The 27,229-nt window shown below is 45.1% G+C and overlaps 1 protein-coding gene across 2 annotated transcripts; it reads right to left on the bottom strand.

Moving 5' to 3' along the window:
• Positions 1–100: 100 nt before the first annotated feature.
• tubgcp3 (tubulin gamma complex component 3) lies at positions 101–27,229 on the bottom strand. 2 transcript variants are annotated; one of them, XM_029756915.1, is made up of 21 exons: positions 26,987–27,229; positions 25,695–25,802; positions 25,141–25,208; positions 24,965–25,039; positions 22,917–23,137; positions 22,130–22,284; positions 21,215–21,327; positions 19,064–19,258; positions 18,803–18,929; positions 18,512–18,678; positions 13,291–13,401; positions 13,074–13,182; positions 12,181–12,370; positions 11,907–12,042; positions 8,511–8,579; positions 7,884–8,019; positions 7,672–7,760; positions 7,387–7,518; positions 6,696–6,836; positions 2,640–2,756; positions 101–2,047 (listed from the first exon to the last, which is right to left on the bottom strand). In XM_029756915.1, the coding sequence occupies exons 1-21, from the start codon at positions 27,060–27,062 to the stop codon at positions 1,886–1,888; spliced, it is 2,697 nt and encodes an 898-aa protein (XP_029612775.1). In that variant the 5' UTR covers positions 27,063–27,229; the 3' UTR covers positions 101–1,885. The 2 variants fall into 2 exon arrangements, with proteins under 2 accessions (XP_029612775.1, XP_029612774.1); XM_029756914.1 differs by having other exon boundaries at positions 18,803–18,935; positions 26,987–27,228.

The following is a 27,229-nucleotide window of genomic DNA, read 5'->3' as shown; positions in this document are numbered from 1 at the left end:
ATTAAATGTATTAGAAAATACTTTACTTTTTTAGACAAAGGCCCTGTTATAGTCTACTTAGAATGCACCCCTGATGCTGACATAAAAAAACGAAGTACAAACTGTTAAAAAACTTGACTTTATTATTAAAGAGATGACAGGATGTTTGTGTCCATGGCATGTCATTTCTATACATCTGTGCTATACAATGGACAGGATTTACAGACAGAGGTCTTCCGGTAGCATCTTCTCTTGGCACGCCCTGATGAGAACTTGTGATTGGAAAGAAAGACAGGAGAGCCTGCCTGGAGGGGTTAAAACACTAAAGGGTGCATCTCTAACTCTGCATCTCAAATGGCACCCTATTATGTAATGGTGCCATTTAGGACGCATCCAATAGCTTCATTTCCTCCTTTCCTTCATCTGCTCTGCTGACAGGTGAATGAAAGCAAGTCCTGGTAAGCATCTTCCATATCGCTTTCAGATCAGTGAGAAGGGAAGGGAGGCGAGGAAGCCACCTCTGACTATTGAGATGCACCCGAATACTACAGAACACTCCATCATGGGAGGGTTTAGAAAGGCAAGTTATGTCACCATACAGTTACCATTCCACTTGTAGCTTCTTCAAGGTTTAATGTCGCAGTATGACAAAAGTATTTTCCCAGGTTTGTCTGAGCGGTCAGGAGAGAAAAGTGGCATAAGTTGGGTGCAACACGTTTGACAAATCTGTCTTGTACAATTAAGGAATTGAGCTGGTTCAACATGACAGTTTGACATGCAGAACAGAGGAGAATCAAGAGAAACCCAGTTAAATAATACAAAACACTAATAAAATCCTAACGTCTGTCCGTCTTTTAGCCTTAGGGGCTGTGGGCACTGTTTTTGAATCTCTTTAGAGAGGTGGGTGGGAGCCTGCTGTGTTGGTTCCATAATACAGTTGTTAAACAGCTATAACAGTGTTTATTAACAGTTATAAAACACACCGCAGACTTTTAAGACACTGGTATGAAAAATAAACAAACGTCAGTAAGAAAAACTAAACAAAATATTCACAGAACATGTAAACAAACCAATCAAATCAAGACATCCTGTTCATTATCAAATGTACAATATGAAATTCACACGGTGATGGTAGCCTATCAGACACCTCGAAGAGGTGAGGGTGAACACAGCTGGATGCTGAGTACTAAAATGACAGGCTTCTAAAACCACATCTCCCAAGAGGGGACTGTGAAAGAGTGGGAAACGTGGATGTGTGTGTGTGTGGTGAATTGAGTGTGTGTTTGTTTGTGTGAGTAATTTACCAATGACATTGGGGGAGGAGGCAGGGTTTCAAAATGTTCTGTTTGTTTATGTCATAGTGAAATGAATCCCAGTTAGCCCTATTTGTCTTGAGGTGTTAAAATGCAGGGCCAAATGGAATCTGTGAAGTCACCACTACATCATTCTCTTATGGCACATTCAAGACAACTGGGAATTCTGAGAAAAAAAACTAGGTCAAATCATTACGTCAGTGATCTTTAGGTCGGAAAGTCGGAGCTCTGGAAAGAGGCCCGAGTTTCCGGCTTGGAATTCCGAGTTGGATGACCGTTCAAAACGATTTTTCCCAGTTGGAGCTTGTTTTTTACCGAGTTCCTAGTTGTTTTGAACGCACTGAAGTCGGAGATTTCAGAGTTCCTAGTTGTTTTGAATGCGGCATTATCTCCACCTGGCTCTATAATGATGTCATCACAACAGATTCTGTCTGGCTCTTTTGTGATGTCAATGTTCTGTCTGGTTCTATTGTGATGTCATCACAACATTCCATCTAGCCCTAATTTGATGTCATCTTCATGTCATATATAAATACTATCAAGGCAGATTCCGTGTGGCTCTCTGTCCCTATGTTGTGACATGGTGGTGTCCGTCAGATGTTGGAGGGCCGTCGGCCCCTGGTGGCCCCCAGCGAGGCCCTCAGACGGGGGTCTCTGGCCCGGTAGTGCTCGTTGAAGTCCAGTCTGAAGCTGAGGAAGCGCAGGCTCTCGTCTGGACTAGTCATTATCAGCACCAGGAACTGCTGCACTATGCCCTGAGAAGGAGCACAACCAACCACAGATATTATACACTGAACACTACCACAGACAACCAGACGGTCCTATCCACTGAACACTACCACAGACAACCAGACTGTCCTATCCACTGAACACTACCACAGACAACCAGACTGTCCTATCCACTGAACACTACCACAGACAACCAGACTGTCCTATCCACTGAACACCACCACAGACAACCAGACTGTCCTATCCACTGAACACCACCACAGACAACCAGACTGTCCTATCCACTGAACACCACCACAGACAACCAGACGGTCCTATCCACTGAACACTACCACAGACAACCAGACTGTCCTATCCACTGAACACTACCACAGACAACCAGACTGTCCTATCCACTGAACACTACCACAGACAACCAGACGGTCCTATCCATTGAACACTACCACAGACAACCAGACTGTCCTATCCACTGAACACTACCACAGACAACCAGACGGTCCTATCCACTGAACACTACCACAGACAACCAGACGGTCCTATCCACTGAACACTACCACAGACAACCAGACGGTCCTAGTGAAAGCCACTGTAGCAGTGAGAAGAGAGTAAGACCCATACCTGGTAGAAGTGTGTTAGTATCCGTAGCTGAGAGCGCATTTTTGGTATGGTCTCCTGGAACTCTTGGATCCTCCTGTTCTCCTCTGCCTCCTGTTCAGCCGTCACGCCCCACTCACCCTGAAAACACACACACAGGCAACATTAGAGGTGTCAAATTTCAGACGCAACTTTGTTGCTGCAGCATCAGTGTGGTACCAGAAACCCTACACCCACTCCAATTTGCATACCGCCACAACAGATCCACAGACGATGCAATCTCTATTGCACTCCACACTGTCCTTTCCCACCTGGACAAAAAAAACACCTACATGAGAATGCTATTCATTGACTACAACTCAACGTTCAACACCATAGTGCCATCAAAGCTCATCAATAAGCTAAGAACCCTGGGAATAAACACCACCCTCTGCAACTGGATTCTGGACTTCTTGACGGGCCGCCCCCAGGTGGTAAGGGTAGGTAACAACACACCCGCCACACTGATCCTCAACACAGGGGCCCCTCAGGGGTGCATGCTCAGTCCCCTCCTGTACCCCCTGTTCACTCATGACTGCACGGCCAGGCACGACTCCAACACCATCATTAAGTTTGCCGATGACAACAGTGGTATGCCTGATCACCGACAACGACGAGACCTGGCCGTGTGGTGCCAGGACAACGTGATCAAGACAAAGGAGATGGTTGTGGACCACAGGAAAAGGAGGACCGAGCATGCCCCCATTCTCATCGACGGGGCTGTAGTGAAACAAGTTGAGAGTTTCAAGTTCCTTGGTGTCCACATCACCAACAAACTAACATGGTCCAAGCACACCAAGACAGTTGTGAAGAGGGCACGACAAAACTTATTCCCCCTCAGGAGACTGAAAAGATTTGGCATGGGTCCTCAGATCCTCAAAAGGTTCTACAGCTGCACCTTCGAGAGCATCCTGACTGGTTGCATCACTGCCTGGTATGGCAACTGCTCGGCCTCCGACCGCAAGGCACTACAGAGGGTACAGCGTACGGCCCAGTACATCACTGGGGCCAAGCTTCCTGCCATCCAGGACCTCTATACCAGGTGGTGTCGGAGGAAGAAACTAAAAATTCTCCAGCCACCGTAGTCATAGACTGTTCTCTCTGCTACCAGACGGCAAGCGGTACCGGAGAGCAAAGTCTAGGTCCAAGAGGCTTTTAAACAGCTTCTACCCCCAAGCCATAAGACACCTGAACATCTAATCAAATGGCTACCCAGACTATTTGCATTGCCTGCCCCCCCCCCTTTAACACCACTGCTACTAACTGTTGCTATCATCTATGCATAGTCACTTTAATAACTCTACCTACATGTACATATTACCTCAACTAAGCATTTCACTGTAAGGTCTACACCTGTTCTATTCGGCGCATGTGAATAATAAAATTTGATTTGAAAGAGTAACCAGTGCCATCTCTTCACTTCAGTAAATGGGTAACTAACATCCATTCTAAACTGTTTCAGATTCCCGCTCTATGACCCCAGCATTCTCCCCATAGAGACATGACCTTTAATGTCTTCTCTACTCACATACTTCTCATTCATGTAACACACAATGCCCAATATTTAAAGTTAATATAAAATCCAATATGCCCCCAATCACTGACCAACAGCTTCTGTCACCCCAAACCCTTTTACCTTGGACCTCAGTCTTATTTACAAGCTATTAAAAGAGAAACTTGGCAAACGCCGAGGCGGTGTTTGTTTTTCTAAACACTTAGAGTTTAATAGTCTGATGCTCAGGGCCTGTTAAATCAATAGAATGACAACAACACCAGAATGGCCAATGGCCATTAAGCAGGGAACTTGAGTTGTCCCCTGGCTGGGTTCCAGACGACTTAGAACAAACAGGACATGGGACTCTCTGAAGACTACATGGCCCTCCAATTGCGCTCTATAACTAAAAGTTATCATCATTATAAGTAGTTGAATTGGGCCAGTACACACCGGTACTGAATACCAACACCTCAAATGTTCTACTGCTTGAGTACCGGCACCTCTTATAGAATATTGGCTTCAAAATATTGCAGAGTACCGGAACCTAAATATAAAGAGGTAGGGCTGTGGCAGTCACGAAACTTCATCAGCCGGTGATCGTCAAGCAAATAACTGCCAGTCTCACAGTAACTGACCGTTGATGAACATTAACACATCTAGCATCTCCTGGCTTCCACACTGATGCAGACCTATGGAACGTCTACATTTCAGAAAGTCTAATAAATCCATGTACTATAGCCCACACTTTCACAATAAATCCATTATTTATTTTAGACAGGTCTAAAGAAACATGATATAAAGAAAATGTAGTCTATTTCAGAAGAACAGAATAGCATACTCTGAGTTGTCCTTATGTTAGGTCCTGATCTAGCTATGCCATATGGCTGTGGGCTACACTCATTTAGCAGACAAGATTTACTTAGAATTCCGTGGCATTATTTTATAGTATGAAAAATACAATTGAACAAAACGGAATAAAATATAAAGGATACTTTCTCCAAAAGATTTGAGGGAGTGCCCACATGCAGCTATTCTGTGTTGAGCAGGTAACAAAGAAACAGGTACTTAACAGTTATTTATGTACCTTTAGTTGTGATACAAATGTTGAGCTGTATGTTTAGATTTTTTTATACATTGTAAGGCTGCATGATGCGACTCTGATGATGATTTGAAAAAAGTTGCTTGAAAGTCATGAGCTCTGCTTTGTTTTTTTGTGCAGGCTGTACACACTTCATCAGTCTCTCATTCACAATTTGACAAGCACTTGATAATGACTCAAATTTCCCGGCGGCATCCCCTTTGTGTCACCGTAATGCCCCTAAAAAAAGCACCTCTCACTCACATGGCTCTCTGTCACGTGATCTAGTCTTTCTCATAGGCTGCAAGTGAAGACAGACATCGGGGACGCAACTGCGCCAGTCCTTATCCAATTCCGAGGTGCATATTGAAGATAGTGGAAGAACTGTCTACATTTACTTTTCGTCAGCCAACAAGATGAGTAGGCCTAACGAACAGCAAAAGCACTAGCCTATGTCAATCTACTATCCCCCCCTAGTACAAAAGTTGACCTATTCTATATTTTGTGTGAGAAATAAATATTCCAAATAGTCTGGGACAGTTGTGGGATGCGATAGATCCCAAATTAATACAACCACTCGAATCAAAAAACATTTTTTACGCAATGAGGCTGATGCAACAGATCAGAACGTTTAGCTTAAAATGTTGATAAACTATTAGGCTATTTCTTCACATTATATGCACAGCAATGCACACATGGCTATAAGCGCAAATGTTCCATTAACTGGAAAACACCACATTCAAAAGTTACAGATTATGCCTGTAATGCTTTTACTATAAAAAGGTGCATTTTAATGGTGAAAATGATCTTCCCCAAACTTGCAACTCCCGCGCTGCGTATTTATGCCAGTTAGGCTCTACACCCATTGTAAAGCGGATAAATGTGCATTTTAGAAGTTATTTGGCCACTTTAGTTGTGAAACAAATCTGTTTTGATTTAGAATGGACCATTATCATGCACCTGCCTCGAAACTGGGGCAGAGGGATAAAAATACATCTAGGCAATTAAATAGCAAATGGAGGACGCGTTTATCTTCATGCCAGCCAGGTAGGTTATACTCCTGTTTAAAATAAAATACAGTAGGCCTAGCCAATAGAAAGCTGATGGGATCCTCCTCTTTTTAATAGAAGCCATCACTCTGTTTTCTCACGCAATTGCATAGCCTATAGAAATGTTATGCAACATGAGCTCTCATAAAGTGTTTGATTAGATTTTCGAAAACATTTGCATTGATTTCAGAGTGATTAGAGGGACAATAGAGTGCCGAGTACCAGGCAGTTAGCAAGTTTGGTAGGCTACTTATGACCACCAGCAGCATCAGAGCTTGGAGAAGCCTAATTACCCTGACTAAACAGTCATGTGGAATTTGACTGCCTTCATGACTGCCGTTATGGCGGTAATACGGTCACCGTAACAGCCCTAAGTGCTGGCAGCCATTTCAGTCCACTTCAAGCCCTGATCCTTCTACCTCAGAATCCCTCTGCTTCTTCCGCTCCTCGTACTGCAGCCGCAGGGTGAGTTCCTCCAGGGCAGAGCGGTACAGAGAGTCCTGGGCACTCTGGAACTCTATGATCTGGTCAAAGATAGCCCTCAGCTGGTTCAACAAGGACTGGAGAGAGGATATCGGGAGAGAAAAACATTTTAGATTAGAGTTTATTAGTCACATGTACAGGGTCGCAGATGTAATAGCTGGGTACAGGAACATTCTTAAAGGGATACTTAGAGATTTTGACAATGAGGCCCTTTATCTACTTCCCCAGCGTCAGATGAACTCGCTGATACCATTTGTTAAGCCTCTGCATGCACTCTGAAGGAAGTTGCTAACTACCGCTAGCGCAATTGCTAACTAGCGTTAGCACAACGACTAAGTCTATGGGTATCTGCTAGCATGCTAGTAAATACCCATAGACTTCCAGTCATTGCGGTAACACTAGTTAGCATTGGGTCACGAAACTACCTCCAACTTCCTTCATACTGGACACAGAGACATGAAAGTTTATCCACAAGTTCATCTGACTCTGGGGAAAATAGATAAAGGGCCTAATTGCCAACATCCCGAAGTATCCCCTTAAGCGCCAACAGTGCAGGTCAAAGAGAAGTGGATGTCAGTAAGTGTCTGTTAGAGTGTATGAGCATACGTGTGTGTGTGTGTGTCTCACCCTGCTGTTGGTGTCCAGTAGGCAGCGGGAGATGACAGAGTCTAAGAATTCTTCGTGGGCAGCGATGATGTGGTCTAGATCCTGGGCCTTCTCTACCTTGTTCCACAGCTCATCCCAACAACACTCTAGCACCTGTACACACACAGCCAGAGACCCAGACAGCCAGAGACCCAGACAGCCAAGGGAGGAGGGAGAGTGTGAGAGGGGTGAAAGAGGACTAGAGAGGGAGAGGCTAGGTGAGCCCAGTGGTCTCTAGATAAATGAATGAAAAGTACGACCCCTGACCTCGAAGGTGATGTAGTACTGCATCTGGTGGATGAAGTGGACCATCTCATTGGCCAGGATGTGGCACTGGTGCAGCACGCCAGACAGCTCTGTAACACAACATCTAACATGTTACCCTGGCTGCCTCATCTACAGCTCTTCGGTACATGACTCCCTCTGCTGGAGGTGAGAGGGAACTACATGGTTGTGTGTGTGTGTGTGTGTCCCCTCACCTGGCATGCTCTTAAGCAGCTTGGCATTGCACATCTGTCCCTTCCAGATGTCGGTGAGGATGTACTCCATACGCTTGGCTCGCCACAGGAAGTTGAACACCCGCAGGTAGTGGCTCATGCACTCCCGCGTAAACACCTGCCACAGCCAGAACCAGCGAGAGAAACAGAAAGCAAGAAGGGAGAGACAAAGGAGACAGAGAGAGAGAAAGAGACACAAATTAGACAGAGAAAGGAGACAGAGTGAAGAGAGAGAGACTGAGTGAACACCTGTCAAAGGGAAGCACAGCATTTACACATGTTCTCTCACCACCTCACAGAACAACACAAAACCAGCCAGCACTTGACTTCATCTAACATGGTTGACTGGTGGCCTGTGAGTGAACATGTATAACAGAGCAGAAAGAAACAACGATCTGATGCTCCAGGTGGGCTTTTATAGATGAATGAAGAGGAGAAGCTTATTGGATTGTTTGTGAGGGTGCATGTGTGTGTGTGTGTGTGTGTGTGTGTGTGTGTGTGTGTGTGTGTGTGTGTGTGTGTGTGTGTGTGTGTGTGTGTGTGTGTGGAGAGAGACAAGGCAACACCAGATAGGATGGTATGTGTATGTATATAAAGTGCTGTGGTTACCGTGGCGATAGGACCCTCTACGTGGTAGTCTAAACTGAAGACGTCCCAGCCCGTATCCCCGGGAGACACCTACAGAAGGAGCACAGATGGGTTGATGACCAGGCTTTAGTTCAGAGGGATAACAAGTTGACAGTTTGAAATCCAATAGGTAACAGTGACACGTGTACATCAACCATCTAGGGTTCAGTTCAGAGGGCTAACAGTCTTGAGCCACGGGTTACCAGGTTGTGTTTCAAACCCCTGACTCAATACCGTGTTAGCCCACTGAGATAAAGCCCATGACAGTAGCAATGATATGAACTGTAGCCTGACAGCAGTAATGGTATGAACTGAAGCCCATGACAGTAGTAACGGTATGAGCCGTAGCCCATGACAGTAGTAATGGTATGAGCTGTAGCCCGTGACAGTAGTAATGGTATGAGCTGTAGCCTGACAGCAGTAATGGTATGAGCTGTAGCCTGACAGCAGTAATGGTATGAACTGAAGTCCATGACAGCAGTAATGGTATGAGCCGTAGCCCATGACAGTAGTAATGGTATGAGCTGTAGCCCGTGACAGTAGTAATGGTATGAGCTGTAGCCCGTGACAGTAGTAATGGTATGAGCTGTAGCCCGTGACAGTAGTAATGGTATGAACTGAAGCCCGTGACAGTAGTAACGGTATGAGCCGTAGCCCGTGACAGTAGTAATGGTATGAGCTGTAGCCCGTGACAGTAGTAATGGTATGAGCTGTAGCCCGTGACAGTAGTAATGGTATGAGCTGTAGCCCGTGACAGTAGTAATGGTATGAGCTGTAGCCCGTGACAGTAGTAATGGTATGAGCTGTAGCCCGTGACAGTAGTAATGGTATGAGCTGTAGCCCGTGACAGTAGTAATGGTATGAGCTGAAGCCCGTGACAGCAGTAATGGTATGAGCCGTAGCCCATGACAGTAGTAATGGTATGAGCTGTAGCCCGTGACAGTAGTAATGGTATGAGCTGTAGCCCGTGACAGTAGTAATGATATGAACTGTAGCCTGACAGCAGTAATGGTATGAACTGAAGCCCATGACAGTAGTAACGGTATGAGCCGTAGCCCATGACAGTAGTAATGGTATGAGCTGTAGCCCGTGACAGTAGTAATGGTATGAGCTGTAGCCCGTGATAGTAGTAATGGTATGAGCTGTAGCCTGACAGCAGTAATGGTATGAACTGAAGCCCATGACAGCAGTAATGGTATGAGCCGTAGCCCATGACAGCAGTAATGGTATGAGCCGTAGCCCATGACAGTAGTAATGGTATGAGCTGTAGCCCATGACAGTAGTAATGGTATGAGCTGTAGCCCGTGATAGTAGTAATGGTATGAGCTGTAGCCCGTGATAGTAGTAATGGTATGAGCTGTAGCCTGTGATAGTAGTAATGTTATGAGCCGTAGCCCGTGATAGTAGCAACGGTATGAGCCGTAGCCCATGACAGTAGTAATGGTATGAGCCGTAGCCCATGACAGTAGTAATGGTATGAGCTGTAGCCCATGACAGTAGTAATGGTATGAGCTGTAGCCCGTGATAGTAGTAATGTATGAGCTGTAGCCCATGACAGTAGTAATGGTATGAGCTGTAGCCCATGACAGTAGTAATGGTATGAGCTGTAGCCCGTGATAGTAGTAATGGTATGAGCTGTAGCCCGTGATAGTAGTAACGGTATGAGCTGTAGCCTGTGATAGTAGTAACGGTATGAGCTGTAGCCCGTGATAGTAGCAACGGTATGAGCCGTAGCCCATGACAGTAGTAATGGTATGAGCCGTAGCCCATGACAGTAGTAATGGTATGAGCTGTAGCCCATGACAGTAGTAATGGTATGAGCTGTAGCCCGTGATAGTAGTAATGTATGAGCTGTAGCCCATGACAGTAGTAATGGTATGAGCTGTAGCCCATGACAGTAGTAATGGTATGAGCTGTAGCCCGTGATAGTAGTAATGGTATGAGCTGTAGCCCATGACAGTAGTAATGGTATGAGCTGTAGCCCATGACAGTAGTAATGGTATGAGCTGTAGCCCGTGATAGTAGTAATGGTATGAGCTGTAGCCCGTGATAGTAGTAATGGTATGAGCTGTAGCCCGTGATAGTAGTAATGGTATGAGCTGTAGCCTGTGACAGTAGTAATGGTATGAGCTGTAGCCTACGATAGTAGTAATGGTATGAGCTGTAGCCTACGATAGTAGTAATGGTATGAGCTGTAGCCTACGATAGTAGTAATGGTATGAGCTGTAGCCTACGATAGTAGTAATGGTATGAGCTGTAGCCTACGATAGTAGTAATGGTATGAGCTGTAGCCTACGATAGTAGTAATGGTATGAGCTGTAGCCTACGATAGTAGTAATGGTATGAGCTGTAGCCTACGACAGTAGTAATGGTATGAGCTGTAGCCTGTGATAGTAGTAATGGTATGAGCTGTAGCCTGTGATAGTACATTTACATTTTAGTCATTTAGCAGACGCTCTTATCCAGAGCGACTTACAGTAAGTGAATACATACATTTCATACATTTAAAAAAAATTTTTTTTATCCGTATTGGTCCCCCGTGTGAATCGAACCCACAACCCTGGCGTTGCAAACACCATGCTCTACCAACTGAGCCACACGGGCCACACTGAGTGGTTCTGTTTCGTATAGTTAAACAATGTTGAAATCAATTCAGTTTACATACAGGCTACTGGAATGTTACACTATGTGTGACTAGTAGTAATGGTATGAGCTGTAGCCTATGATAGTAGTAATGGTATGAGCTGTAGCCTGTGATAGTAGTAATGGTATGAGCTGTAGCCTGTGATAGTAGTAATGGTATGAGCTGTAGCCTGTGATAGTAGTAATGGTATGAGCTGTAGCCTGTGATAGTAGTAATGGTATGAGCTGTAGCCTGTGATAGTAGTAATGGTATGAGCTGTAGCCCGTGATAGTAGTAATGGTATGAGCTGTAGCCCGTGATAGTAGTAATGGTATGAGCTGTAGCCTGTGACAGTAGTAACGGTATGAGCTGTAGCCTATGATAGTAGTAATGGTATGACAGTAGTAATGGTATGAGCTGTAGCCTATGATAGTAGTAATGGTATGAGCTGTAGCCTATGACAGTAGTAACGGTATGAGCTGTAGCCCGTGACAGTAGTAATGGTATGAGCTGTAGCCTATGATAGTAGTAATGGTATGACAGTAGTAATGGTATGAGCTGTAGCCTGTGATAGTAGTAATGGTATGAGCTGTAGCCTGTGATAGTAGTAATGGTATGAGCTGTAGCCTACGATAGTAGTAATGGTATGAGCTGTAGCCTACGATAGTAGTAATGGTATGAGCTGTAGCCTACGATAGTAGTAATGGTATGAGCTGTAGCCTACGATAGTAGTAATGGTATGAGCTGTAGCCTACCTCCAGCAGGCGTACGTCCAGTCTCTTGAGGATCTCAGCGTTGTCATACTGGGCGTTGGTGGCCCTCACGGCTGTCTCCAGGATGCCGGTCAGGTTGTGCTGGTACAGAGTGGTGGCTGGGCGGGCCAGCTCTGGTCTGTAGGGACAAACACTAAGGTCAATATAAATCACATATAGGATGGGGTGGGTGGGGTGTATTTGTGCGTACCCATCTGTCTGTATACCTGTGTGTGTGCGTGTGTGTGTGTGTGTGTGTGTGTGTGTGTGTACTAACTTGAGCAGGTCCATGAGGTGGCGTATGAAGTCTCCCTGGCCCAGCAGCAGGTATCGTCTCATGGCCTGCAGGTGCTCCAGCAGCAGATAGTTCTGGTTGAGGACATTCAGCAGGTACTTGCTGGTTTCAAAGTAGGCTGCATCTATCTTCCCCTGGAACGCCCCCTCCAGGTCTGATAACAGCTCTGCAGCTACAGAGAGAGAGCGGGGGAGAGAGAGGACGGGGTGCGAGAGAGGGAAGGGGGAGAGAGAGAGTTATTATCTGTGGTCATTATGTGGGTACTGGAGTTGGCACTACATGATGCATATTAAACTCATCTCTCAGACAGTTTGCTGAACTCTGTATTTATAACTCAAGATGGAGTCTGCATCCCAAATAGCACCCTATTCGCTTCATAATGCACTACCTTTGACCGGGGGCTTCATAATGCACTACCTTTGACCCATAAGGTTCTGGTCAAAAGTAGTGCACTATAAAGGGAATAGGGTAGCATTGGGACAGACAGGGTAAAAATACAACCCCTCCCCTTCCAAAGCCAGTCAGTGTGCAGTCATTCCCCTCAAGGACGAGGCTAAGGAAGGAACTGGAAAACCATTGATCAGCGACGGAGAGAGGAGTGAGACTAAATCCAGTCGATACGACAGTAAGTACCATAACAGTACAACCAGTTCTGATGCCAAACAGATCAATGCAGCTCTGCTCTCACTAGCTACAAACACTACTATGGCAAGACCAAGGCTTCTCTACTCCTTCGAAAGACACTGCCTGCTCAATACACACTCTCTGAAGGTATATTATGTAGAAATGTGTACCAAACACCAAATGCCAGTGTTGTATTGAGCTAGCCCCTTTCACAGTGTGTTGAGGTGGGGGAGAGAGGTCAGAGAGCGTACCATCTTTGGGGGAGTCTGTAGACTTGGAGGCCGGAGTGATCTTCCCTGGTGAGGTTCTGTCATGGCACACCTGATGCAGGAAGTTAATGGACTTTCCAATGAGCAGAACCTACAGAGACCGAAGAGAAAGAGAGAGCGAGCAAAAGTGACATGTGAATGCAAAGCTTGTATTTTTTATGTTAAGGATGAGATAATTGGTGTTAGTGTGTGTGTCTACCTTGCGGGCCTGGTCCATGGTGATGAAGGTGGGTATCATGGACTTCCTCAGTGAGTACTTGTCGTGCCACAGTCTGTCTGTCTTCACCGTGGGGTCAGACGCCACAAAGAACTGCAGGGAGAGGAATCCCCATCACAATCACACCTTAAAAGACAGGACTCAACTATAGCCAAACAACACAGGAAATTACTACAACAATGGATACTTATTACAGTAATGGAAAGAAAGTGAATGGTGGTTCCATCTCTCAATCATGATCGTCACTGAGCCAGTGGTTCAACTTGAAAACCAAAATGGATGCCGATAAATAGACATCAGTGTTACAAGGTGAAGACTTCTCTCCTAGGGGGTACAATAAGGGGGATTGAAAAGCCTTTTAGTAAACAAAAAGTATATATCAAGTTTTATTTTAATTTCCGCTCTTCTTGTCATAATAAGGGTTTACAGTCTAACACCACCACCCAGCCGCACCCTGGGCTGACTGAGGTGCCTGTAAGCTTCAGAGCCATCCCCTCATTCCCCTCTGCTGGGAAGGAACAGCTCCATAACTATAACTTAGCCCTGCTACGGGGAGGGTCAATACAGGGGGCGTAAATACATTGTGCCCTTTGAAGCGTTCCCTTCTGAGAATAGCTTGGTAGTTGGTCTTGAAAGCCGCTACAACTCTCCTGTGCTCGCCCAATCAGCACTTAGTCACAGGTAGACGGAGTCTGATAGGGCGATTCGGCAGCAGGTGCATTAGGACTAGATTCACGGTCTTCTACTGTCCTGTAGTTGTGGAGATGGATGGAGAGCAAGGACAGAGACGGGAGGAGAGAGAGAAGAGAGGGCGATCACTCAGCTCCCCATTACCGTCCTCTCATCCATCCTCATTTGGAAGGCCGCCGTACCCCTCCCCCTCTCCCCCACTCCCGTCCCCCTTTCCCTCCATCTCAGCTCAGAGATGAACCTGTCTGACGTCTGTCTGAGTCCACTTCAGCCTGAGCTCAGCAACTACCATCCGGACTCTGACCTTGACAAACTAATGGAAGTGTGTGTGTATTATATTTAAGCAATAAGGCAAAATGGGGTATGGTATATGACCAATATACCATGGCTACGGGCTGTTCTTACGCACAACGCATCGCGGCGTGCCTGGACAAAGCCCCTTAGCTGTGCCTTATTGCTATTTTAAACTGGTTACCAAGGTAATTAGAGCAGTAAAAATAAATGTAAAAGCTGTCATCAAGGGCACCCTAGCTTCAGAAACAGACACCTTACAAGTCCTCAACTGGCAGCTTCATTAAATAGTACCCGCAAAACACCAGTCTCAACGTCAACAGTGAAGAGGCGACTCCAGGATGCTGGCCTTCTAGGCAGAGTTCCTCTGTCCAGTGTGTGTTCTTTTGCCCATCTTAATATTTATTTTTATTGGACAGTCTGAGATATGGCTTTTTCTTTGCAACTCTGCCTAGAAGGCCAGAATCCCGGAGTCGCCTCTTCACTGTTGACGTTGAGACTGGTGTTTTGTGGCCTATAATCGAACCTGCTGATGCTCCAGATACTCAACTAGTCTAAAGAAGGCCAGTTTTATTGCTTCTTTAAATCGGAACAACAGTTTTCAGCTGTGCTAACATAATTGCAAAAGGGTTTTCTAATGATCAATTAGCGTTTTAAAATTATAAACTTGGATTAGCTAACACAACGTGCCATTGGAACACAGGAGTGATGGTTGCTGATAATGGGCCTCTGTATGCCTATGTAGATATTCCATTCAAAATCAGCTGTTTCCAGCTACAATAGTCATTTACAATATTAACAATGTTTACACTGTATTTCTGATCAATTTGATGTTATTTGCATGGACAAAAAATGTGCGTATATATATATATATACACACACACACACACACACACACACACACACACATACATACATACATACATACACACACACACACACATACATATACAGTTGAAGTCGGAAGTTTACACACACCTTAGCGAAATACATTTAAACTCAGTTTTTCACAATTCCTGACATTTAATTATAGTAAAAATTCCCTGTCTTAGGTCAGTTAGGATCACTACTTTATTTTAAGAATGTGAAATGCCAGAATAATAGTAGAGAGAATGATTTATTTCAGCTTTTATTTCTTTCATCACATTCCCAGTGGGTCAAAAGTTTACATACACTCAATTAGTACTTGGTAGCATCGCTTTTAAATTGTGTCAAACGTTTCGGGTAGCCTTCCACAAGCTTCCCACAATAAGTTGGGTGAATTTTGGCCCATTCCTCCTGACAGAGCTGGTGTAACTGAGTCAGGTTTGTAGACCTCCTTGCTCGCACACACTTTTTCAGTTCTGCCCACACATTTTCTATAGGATTGAGGTCAGGGCTTTGTGATGGCCACTCCAATAGCTTGACTTCCTTAAGCCATTTTGCCACAACTTTGGAAGTATGCTTGGGGTCATTGTACATTTGGAAGACCCATTTGCGACCAAGCATTGACTTCCTGACTGATGTCTTCAGATGTTGCTTCAATATATCCACATAATTTTCCTCCCTCATGATGCCATTCATTTTGTGAAGTGCACCAGTCCCTCCTGCAGCAAAGCACCCCCACAACATGATGCTGCCACCCCCGTGCTTCACGGTTGAGATGGTGTTCTTCGGCTTGCAAGCGTCCCCCTTTTTCCTCCAAACATAAGGATGGTCATTATGGCCAAACGGTTCCATTTTTGTTTCATCAGACCAGAGGACATATCTCCAAAAAGTACGATCTTTGTCCCCATGTGCAGTTGCAAACCGTACTCTGGCTTTCTTATGGGGGTTTTGGAGCAGTGGCTTCTTCCTTGCTGAGCGGCCTTTCAGGTTATATCGATACAGGACTCGTTTTACTGTGGATATAGATACTTTTGTACCGGTTTCCTCCAGCATCTTCACAAGGTCCTTTGCTGTTGTTCTGGGATTGATTTGCACTTTTCGCACCAAAGTACGTTCATCTCTAGGAGACAGAACGCGTCTCCTTCCTGAACGGTATGACGGCTGCGTGGTCCCATGGTGTTTATACTTGCGTACTATTGTTTGTACAGATGAACCTTGGTACCTTCAGGCATTTGGAAATTGCTCCCAAGAATGAACCAGACTTGTGGAGGTCTACAGTTTTTTTCCCCCCGAGGTCATTTCTTTTGATTTTCCCATGATGTCAAGCAAAGAGGCACTGAGTTTGAAGGTAGGCCTTGAAATACATCCACACCTCCAATTGACTCAAATGATGTCAATTACCCTATCAGAAGCATCTAAAGCCATGACATAATTTTCTGGAATTTTCCAAGCTGTTTAAAGGCACAGTCAACTTAGTGTATGTAAACTTCTGACCCACTGGAATTGTGATGCAGTGAATTATAAGTGAAATAATCGGTCTGTAAACAATTGTTCGAAAAATTACTTGTGTCATGCACAAAGTAGATGCCCTAACCGACGTGCCAAAACTATAGTTTGTTAACAAGTAATTTGTGGAGTGGTTGAAAAACGAGTTTTAATGACTCCAACCTAAGTGTATGTAAACTTCCGACTTCAACTATATATATATATATATATATATATATATATATATATATTGCTCCAAAAAATAAAGGGAACACTAAAATAACATCCTAGATCTGAATGAATGAAATACTTTTTTCTTTACATAGTTGAATGTGCTGACAACAAAATCACACAAAAATAATCAATGGAAATCCAATTTATCAACCCATGGAGGTCTGGATTTGGAGTCACACTCAAAATTAAAGTGGAAAACCACACTACAGGCTGATCCAACTTTGATATAATGTCCTTAAAACAAGTCAAAATGAGGCTCAGTAGTGCGTGTGGCCTCCACATGCCTGTATGACCTCCCTACAACGCCTGGGCATGCTCCTGATGAGGTGGCGGATGGTCTCCTGAGGGATCTCCTCCCAGACCTGGACTAAAACATCCGCCAACTCCTGGACAGTCTGTGGTGCAATGTGGCGTTGGTGGATGGAGCGAGACATGATGTCCCAGATGTGCTCAACTGGATTCAGGTCTGGGGAACGGGCGGGCCAGTCCATAGCATCAATGCCTTCCTCTTGCAGGAACTGCTGACACACTCCAGCCACATGAGGTCTAGCATTGTCTTGCATTAGGAGGAACCCAGGGCCAACCGCACCAGCATATGGTCTCACAAGGGGTCTGAGGATCTCATCTCGGTACCTAATGGCAGTCAGGCTACCTCTGGCGAGCACATGGAGGGCTGTGCGGCCCCCTATAGAAATGCCACCCCACACCATGACTGACCCACCGCCAAACCGGTCATGCTGGAGGATGTTGCAGGCAGCAGAACGTTCTCCACGGCGTCTCCAGACTCTGTCACGTCTGTCACATGTGCTCAGTGTCAACCTGCTTTCATCTGTGAAGAGCACAGGGCGCCAGTGGCGAATTTGCCAATCTTGGTGTTCTCTGGCAAATGCCAAACGTCCTGCACGGTGTTGGGCTGTAAGCACAACCCCCACCTGTGGACGTCGGGCCCTCATACCACCCTCATGGAGTCTGTTTCTGACCGTTTGAGCAGACACATGCACATTTGTGGCCTGCTGGAGGTCATTTTGCAGGGCTCTGGCCGTGCTCCTCCTGCTCCTCCTTGCACAAAGGCGGAGGTAGCGGTCCTGCTGCTGGGTTGTTGCCCTCCTACGGCCTCCTCCACGTCTCCTGATATACTGGCCTGTCTCCTGGTAGCGCCTCCATGCTCTGGACACTACGCTGACAGACACAGCAAACCTTCTTGCCACAGCTCGCATTGATGTGCCATCCTGGATGAGCTGCACTACCTGAGCCACTTGTGTGGGTTGTAGACTCCGTCTCATGCTACCACTAGAGTGAAAGCACCGCCAGCATTCAAAAGTGACCAAAACATCAGCCAGGAAGCATAGGAACTGAGAAGTGGTCACCACCTGCAGAACCACTCCTTTATTGGGGGTGTCTTGCTAATTGCCTATAATTTCCACCTGTTGTCTATTCCATTTGCACAACAGCATGTGAAATTTATTGTCAATCAGTGTTGCTTCCTAAGTGGACAGTTTGATTTCACAGAAGTGTGATTGACTTGGAGTTACATTGTGTTGTTTAAGTGTTCCCTTTATTTTTTTGAGCAGTGTATATATGGTGTGTATATTAAATATATGGTGTGTATATTAAATATATGGTGTGTATGCGGCACCTCATGGTAAGTGTCCTCCAGCTCTCCGTCATAGATCCAGCGGTAGAGGAAGTTGAGGATGGGATGTGACACCAGGCTGAGGATGTGCTGCACCAGAGCTCTCATCTGAGGGTCCCCCGTCTTCCCATAGGCATGGACCGCTGACGCCAGTTCACCTCCCTTCCTCCCTACACACACACACACACACACACACACACACACAACATTTGAACCACACACTTGAACCACACACACTATTTAAATGGATACTTTGATGGTACCAATCAGCAGGCGCCACAGACACAACTCTACCTTGGCAGAAGTCAACGAGGGCAGCCAGGGTTTTGAGGCGGACTTTAGGGTCGTAGGTCCAGACTAGGAGACGTCTGAGGGTCAGACTGCTCTCCACTCCCAGGTTCACTCCCTGGTCATCCTCCACCTGCAACTGTCAAACACACCTTTACATGTCCTGTAGCCTACATGGGTTTTTCCTCTTGAAGGGCTAAGAACAAAGTTCATTCACTTGAATAAGGCGGTACAGTGTTTTGAGAGGTAGAGAAAGGTGTGTCTTACCTGTGAGTGCAGCACTGCCAGAAGTCTGTAGTATTCCTTCAGTTCCTGATGCAGGGAGGCACAGAAGCTCTGTCCCACCAGGCCGAAGGCTCGGTCCAGACTGCGCGAGTCAGTGTACTTCCTGATCTTGTTGTGGAGCCAGCCCAGCTCAGCCAATCGGCTACTGGTGTCCCTCAGAGACTTACAGAGCACCACCTAGGAACACACTGGAGAAGTCACAACAGGAGAATGCACACGCAGGCACACACAGGCACAAAATACAGGGAATACTGTGAATATCTGTCAAAGTAACCCATTTAATCTGTGAAGGGGTTGCCAGGTTGGTAGTTAACTATCCCCGGGTGTACCATCTGTCCTGTATGGCTCCCCATAGACACGAGACACTCACAATCGGAAAACGTGCCTCTACTGCTGCCAGGTTACCATTCAGTCACTCACACACGCCACAACCTCCCATGACTACAGCAACACCAAAGGAACAGCAGCTCCGCTCTTCAGCCCAGAAACATGAATAGGTACACATCAGCCGTATTATTACAGAGCCATTTGCCAGTTGGAGGACTATTCCAATTCAAGGTTCATCCCTTTCACACCAGTTTGTTCAGAATTAATTTCACTTTTTTTTTTAAATGGTAGTCAGCGTGGCCCTTGTTTCACAGATTGAAGACATTCGCCAAGAAGCCTGGAGCCAAAACTGTCTGCAGTCTCTCTCTGCTGACGGAGTCGTCTTGAGGATGAGGTGTTGATTCTCACCTTCTCTACTTTAGACAGAATAATGAAACATGATTGTCTCTAATAATGTTCCATTTCTGTATTCTGTTCTAATTATTCCGGAAACCGTGTTAGATTGAATAGGGCTTATAGGGTAAATGATAACTTCAAAAAGACCTCAGGAAACACCCTTGACGGCTAGATTTGGCTCCAGTGTTCTTGTCCGATACAGTGCTCCTAGGCCAGCGCATTGACAGCAGGCTATATAGAATACTGAGAAGACGTATAGCTGAAACAGGCCGACTGTAATTTGTAGGAATATTAGAAGGGAGGAAAGTTGTAATGAATCCTTGATGGATAATAGAGGGACGCCATCGACGTGGCTCCTAACCAAAGAGCCAACTATTGATCTGTCGAGCTTTTTACCCCTTTTAGAAACAGATCATCAGCCTTGATGTCAGCAGCACTACAGCTGAATCTGAAAAATGCTGTCGGTCAGCCGGTTCTAGAACAGCCATGATGTCAGGGAGTCAGCTAGCGATAAAACAGGGTAATCTGTCAATAACTGGTCTAGCTAGTATGGATGGAAGTACGGCGCTGTCTACATTAAACATTTTAGTCATTTAGCAAGACGCTCTTATCCAGAGAGACTTACAGGAGCAATTAGGGTTAAGTGCCTTGCTCAAGGGCACAGACAGATTTTTCCCCTGGTCAGCTTGGGGATTCAAACCAGAGACTTTCGGTTTCTGGCCCACCGCTCTTAACCGCTAACCTACCTGCCATGGTGCGTCTGAACACAACATGTTGACTAACTAACATATACGCAGTGTACAAAACATTAGGAATCCCTGCTCTTTCCATCACTTGTTAAATCCACTTCAATCAGTGTAGATGAAAAGGAGGAGACAGGTTAAAGAAGAATTTTTAAGCCTTAAGACATGGATTGTGTACGTGTGCCATTCAGAGGGTGAATGCGCCAGACAAAAGACTTTAGTGCCTTTGAACGGGGGGGTATGGCAGTAGATGCCAGGCACACCGGTTTGAGTGTGTCAAGAAGTGCAATGCTGCTGGGTTTTTCACGCTCAACAGTTTCCTGTGTGTATCAAGAAGGGTCCACCACCCAAAGGACATCCAGCCAACTTGACAACTGTGGGAAGTATTGGAGTCAACGTGGGTCAGCATCCATGTGGAACGCTTTTGACACTGTAGTCCATGCCCTGACAAATTGAGACTTATGAGGGCAAAAGGGGGTGCAACTCAATATTAGGAAGGTGTTCCTAATGTTTTGTACACTCGGTGAAAAGGTCAAATAGCTTATGAAGTTGGTCATCCGTTTTTGCATTCGTCAGGGAAATATTTCAGGAACAAAGGGCACGAATTGAAATACCACAGACACCTTGGCATAGACATTGTTCACGTATGACCGAATGTTCAAGTCACCTTGGAGTCGATCTTGTAGCAGTTGTCGGTGTTGCTCATCTTAATGAACTTGCCGTCGATCCCCTGGAAGACATACAGGATGTCTCGGACCAGCGCAGCCTCACCAACCTCCGCTGGAGAGGAGAAGAAGAACGAGGATTCAGAACAACAACAAAAAGTAGGACAACATTAACGAAAGCCATAAAAGTTACAGAACCAGTCAAAAGTTTGGACACCTACTCATTCAATTGTTTTTCTTTATTTTTACTACTTTCTACATTGTAGAATAACAGTGAAGATGTCAAAACTATGAATTAACACATATGAATCATGTAGTAAGCAAAAAAGTGTTAAACAAATATAAAATATATTTTGATTTGTTTAACACTTTTTTGCTTACTACATGATTCCATGTGTTATTCATATACATTTACATCATTTAGCAGACGCTCTTATCCAGAGCGACTTATATCTTTGATGTCTTCACTATTATTCTACAATGTAGAAAATAGCACAAATAAAGAAAAACCCTGGAATGAGTAGGTGCTGTATCTCTCTATATATCTATTTACGTCAGCCCCCAACCCTGTCAGTGGAGCACCAAGACAAATTAAATACCGGGAGAGCAACTAAACCTTTATGAAATGAGGTGATTATGTGAGGTGGTGCCTACTGCAGAACGGGAACATTTCATTGCAGACTTGGTCAATTTCCCTCCGAACTAATCTCTTTCTGTTAAATATTGAGTATTCAGTTTGCAGAGCCACTGTGCAGAGAGCAATGTGTCTTTCACCATTACAGGCCCCCTGCCCACCTTCTGCCTACGTTACAAAATGTCCCCCAACCGTGAAGCATGTCCCAACAACGCCATGTAGTTTCATACACAAAAAGTAGGCCTATACATCCCAACAATGTCAGTCCCCACCCACAACTCACCAGTGAGGTCCCCGTCATGGCGTGGCCTGGGGGCCCGGGTGGAATGGGGTGGCGGGCCGAGCGGGGCCCGTGAGGTAGGTGCCAGGGCGGAGGTGTTGGGGAGGGCCCACGCCAGCCGAGAGCCCAGCTGCTGCCCTGCTGTCTGGGGTGGGTGTCTGGAGAGAGCACACACAGAAATGTTTAATAGACCATTTTGTATGTTCACATCCGTGTAACTATAGACATTTGTCCTCCCCCTCGACATGCATCACTCTTCCCCTATACATGTTGCTTCTCCTAATGCAAACTGTCTTGTAGGACCATTACCATCAATAGCCTGTTAATGAGGGACTCTTGCCGCAGAGAATGGCTTTAGAGTCACGCCACTGTAGCGATGCCTCAGCTCCAAATGACTTTTATAGTGTTGATGATGATCCACTCAACCACCCACTAATCAGATACTTACCCTGGCACTAGACGAGTATAGCCAGAGTAATTATACACAAGTGCTGGTGGGGTTGTGGAGAAGGACATGCATAATTGATGCTCACAACGGAATGGAAATACCCTACTACAACAAATGGCTACAAAGAAAATGTTTTTTTTTTAAACATGTCCTACTAATTTAAGACCCCTTCATATTCTGAAGGTTCATTGGTTATGCAGGTGCGGTGCTGAGCTACAACAAACGCATGCACTCCCTGCGAGTCCACAGGAACAAGACTGAAGAAAGTCTAGAGTCATGTACGACTGACTATGGAGTCCTGGGTGCTGACCGGACAAACAGGGTTCCATCAATTGGTCTTACCCGGCCAGCAGGGGCTGAGGGGTGGGTGTGGGCCCGTTGAGGGAGTACACCCCCAGGCTGCTGATGCCACTGGTGCCCATGCTGGTGGAGATCTGGGTGCCCCCGGGCCCCGAGCGCTCGGTGTAGCTGAGGGGCAGGCTCCCGGGCCGAGTGCAGTAGAACGGGGTGGAGTGGGCGTCCCGGGGGAGGGCCTGGGCAAACAGCGCCCCATAGCTGCCAACCTGGGAATGACACATGCTATCAATAAATCAATGATGTATCAATTAAATAAATCAAATGTGGAACAATATGGAACATTTAATAGAATAGCTATTTCTGCTATTAATGTAGTTCTATAGAGCTAACATGGCCGCGATGGAATTACTGTTTTTGACGATGCAGTCTGGAGGATAATAAATGCTTTCATTTTCTGTATCTACAGTACCAGTCAAAAGTTTGGACACACAAAGGTTTATCTTTATTTCTACTATTTCCAACATTGTAGAAAAATAGTGAAGACATCGAAACTATGAAAAAACACATATGGAATCATGTAGTAACCAAAAAAGTGTTAAATAAATCAAAATATATTTTATATTTGAGATTCTTCAAAGTAGCCACCCTTTGCCTTGATGACAACTTTGCACACTCTAGGCATCTCTCAACCAGCTTCATGAGGTAGTCACCTGGAATGTATTTCAATCAACAGCTGTGCCTTGTTAAAAGTTCATTTGTGGAATTTCTTCCCTTCTTAATGCATTTGAGCCAATCAATCAGTTGTGTTGTGACAAGGTAGGGGTGGTATTTAGAAAATAGCCCTATTTGGTAAAAGACCAAGTCCATATTATGGCAAGAACAGCTCAAGTAAGCAAAGAGAAACAGTCCATCATTACTTTAAGACATGAAGGTCAGTCAATATGGAAAATTTCAAGAACTTTGAAAGTTTCTTCAAGTGCAGTCGCAAAAACCATCAAGCGCTATGATGAAAATGGCTCTCATGAGGACCGCCACAGGAAAGGAAGACCGACCCAGAGTTACCTCTGCTGCAAAGGATAAGCTCATTAGAGTTACGAGCCTCAGAAATTGCAGCCCAAATAAATGCTTCACAGAGTTCAAGTAACAGACACATCTCAACATCAATTGTTCAGAGGAAACTGCGTGAATCAGGCCTCCATGCTCGAATTGCTGCAAAGAAACCACTACTAAAGGACACCAATAAGAAGAAGAGACTTGCTTGGGCCAAGAAACACGAGCAATGGACATTAGACAGGTGGAAATCTGTCCTTTGGTCTGATGAGTCCAAATTAGAGATTTTGGGTTACAACCGCCGTTTCTATGTGAGAGTAGGTGACCGGATTATCTCTGAATGTGTGGTTCCCACAGTGAAGCATGAAGGAGGTGGTGTGATGGTGCTGTGCTGGTGACACTGTCAGTGATTTAGAATTCAAGGCACACTTAACCAGCATGGCTACCACAGCATTCTGCAGTGATACGCCATCGTATCTGGTTTGCACTTAGTGGGACTATCATTTGTTTTTCAACAGGACAATGACCCAACACCTCCACGCTGTGTAAGGGCTATTTGAACAAGAAGGAGAGTGATGTAGTGCTGCATCAGATAACCTGGCCTCCACAATCACTCAATCTCTACCCAATTGAGATGGTTTTGGATGAGTTGGACCGCAGAGTGAAGGAAAAGCAGCCAACAAGTGCTCAGCATATATGGGAACTCCTTCAAGACTGTTGGAAAAGCATTCCAGGTGAAACTGGTTGAGAGAATGCCAAGAGTACAAAGCGGTCATCAAAGCAAATGGTGGCTACTTTTTAGAATCTAAAATATATTTTGATTTGTTTAACACTTTTTTGGATACTACATGATTCGATGTGTGTTATTTCATAGTTCTGATGTCTTCAATGTTATTCTACAATGTAGAAAATAGTAAAATCAAACAAAACCCTGGAATAAGTAGGTGTGTCCAAACTTTTGACTGTACTGTATATATAGCTATGGTTAGTGTGTGTGTGTGTGTGTGTTGAGAGCACTGTGGTATAATGACAAGTATACCCACCCTGGACGGTTTCCTGGGGTCCTCACAGAGACTGAGCAGCAGGTATAAGACGGACCACCTGTGTTTCAGCACCCCCTGATAATGGAAAGCAAAACACAAAGATTCTCAATTTGTTCTCCTTTCAAAGCTAATACAAGTATGCATATGCACCAGGGTATTTGGAACACAAGACTGACCTGAGTCTGCAGCTTTCTGTGGAGCTCAGAGAACAGGGCAGCGTCACCCTCTCTCCTCTGCTTCAGCACTGGAGAACCAAAGGACAAGACAAAAACAATCAGACCACTAAATAAACAGACATGGACCAATTCCAAAAACACAAGTTGATTAAAGGGGGCTCAACTCCACACCGCACATGGGTAAGTGCTGTTTTACTTTACTATGCTTAGCGATCGATAAGAAGGTCATTAGTGGCATTACTCCGACTACAAACAAAATGTATTGAGATTTACTATTATGGAGACTCTTAACAACCGTATTTCTTTATTGTCAAATGAACAATGCTGTCACTTTTAACACGAGACAGAAAAGCTCTACTGGGAAAACAACAACAAAAGACCACATTAACAAAGGATGCATGTCTGCAAAGGTAACAGAGAAAGCGCAAACCAGTGATGTGCAGATGCTACTTTCGACCGTCGAGATGGACCCTCAAAGAGGATTCACTCAGCAAACCTGTCCAGTTTAGGTCACTCACATTCATGTCTCTAATCATAGGTCATAGGTCACTCACGTTCTTTTTTGATCTTCTCTGACACTAGGAACTCATCCCTCTCAATGGTGGGAGCATAGTTACTCCCGACGACTCTCACAGCATACTGGAACTGATGGGCTACTTCAGCTGAAATGTGAAATAGAGTTGAGTTGAAGTATTGAGCACGGAATATCGGCTTTTCCTAAACCATATGTCACTGCTAGTGAATGAATCTTTCAGACTGGTTCAAATCTTACAGATGCAGAACGTTTCCCTCAATCAGTAGCTAGCTCCCAATCTTACACTTTCTGGTAGACACGAAACGTGGCGAAACATGCCTTCAATTGTGCAGGCAATACCATGTACATTTACATAGAAAAAAACCCCGAAATGTCCCTTGTCTGTCACCAATGTTTCAAATATATGAACTTACTCTGCCGATTGTCTATGGTGTTGGTACTTGAGACAAAATATCCACAGGAAAGTATTATTAAATGACTTCAAAACGCGGGTCTGTGTGTGTGGCAATCAATATGTGTTTGCTCATGATCAAAGGCACGTGCACAAGACGGTAAGTACCTGCATACTAACAGGTGTTTACATGGTTTTGAGCATGTGCCAGGTGATAGAAAATTAAACTTCAGTACCTGCGCTCTAAAAAGTCGGCTAAACAATACTTTACGGTGAATATTTTGTCTCATATTTCGAGCAGCTGAAAGACTAACTGCACAGACAACCGGTATAGTAAGTTCAAACGTAAATGTATTCAACATTCTGCCTTGTAAGGAAAATGTCCACGGTTGTGCAGTGCTTTGTTTAAGACTGTATACCAATAATTGGTATCAAAGTCAAATTTATTAGGCACACTTTCTGGCAGCCTGGCAAGCCAAGCAAGCTATCCCTAACTAGCTAACTTACTTGAACAAGGCGTGGTTGGACTGTTGTCAACCGTATCTGCCGCTACCTATATCTAGTTATGATACACTTTTGGTAGTTAGCTAGCTAGCTAAAGCCTTAGATGTAGCCATCACCTAAATACAAATATGGGTCGAGCTAACGTTAGCTAGATGGCTAGCTAGCTGGGGTCCATACATAGCCTACCATCTGACTTGGCTAGCTAGATGTACAGTTACTAGCTATCCTAAGCTAACTAGCATTGGCTGTCACACAAACTTAACTACAAACTTAGTTAGCTACTGTAGCTAGATGGCGAGCTGAACGCTGGCATACAACTGTTATATCAGCATCACTGTTAATGCTAGCTAGCAACAGACCAGGCTAGCTGCACATAACCGCGCCAGGGCAATCTAACTAGCTAGCATCATAGCTACCTTCGCTCTTCCCAGTGATCCTGCAGCAGAGACTTTGAAGGAGGACGTTGGGGGACTTTTGATCTAGGGCAGCCATTGCGTTGCAGTCTTTTATTTTCCTTATCAGACACCAGCGATACTACTGGATGAAGGTGTACCCACTACGATTGTTCTTGCTTTGGGTTTCCACTCTCAGTAACAGCCATTTTAACGGAACCCGCCGAAAGCGTCCTGACTGGAGGCGTTACTAGCAAGAAGAGATGG

This window comes from Salmo trutta, chromosome 6, assembly GCF_901001165.1.
Source record: "Salmo trutta chromosome 6, fSalTru1.1, whole genome shotgun sequence".
NCBI classification, from domain to species: domain Eukaryota; kingdom Metazoa; phylum Chordata; class Actinopteri; order Salmoniformes; family Salmonidae; genus Salmo; species Salmo trutta.
This window is presented reverse-complemented; position numbering and strand designations above follow the sequence as displayed.

What these genes read in the sequence shown, in the direction of transcription:
- tubgcp3 (XM_029756914.1), bottom strand. Translation starts at nt 27,062, where the DNA reads ATGGCTGCCCTAGATCAAAAGTCCCCCAACGTCCTCCTTCAAAGTCTC. An exon ending in ACCCCAGGAAACCGTCCAGG is followed by an intron (nt 23,138 to 24,964) that starts GTGGGTATACTT and finishes TGTCATTCCCAG; the next exon opens with GTTGGCAGCTATGGGGCGCT. An exon ending in CCATGGACCAGGCCCGCAAG is followed by an intron (nt 13,183 to 13,290) that starts GTAGACACACAC and finishes CGGTCTCTGTAG; the next exon opens with GTTCTGCTCATTGGAAAGTC.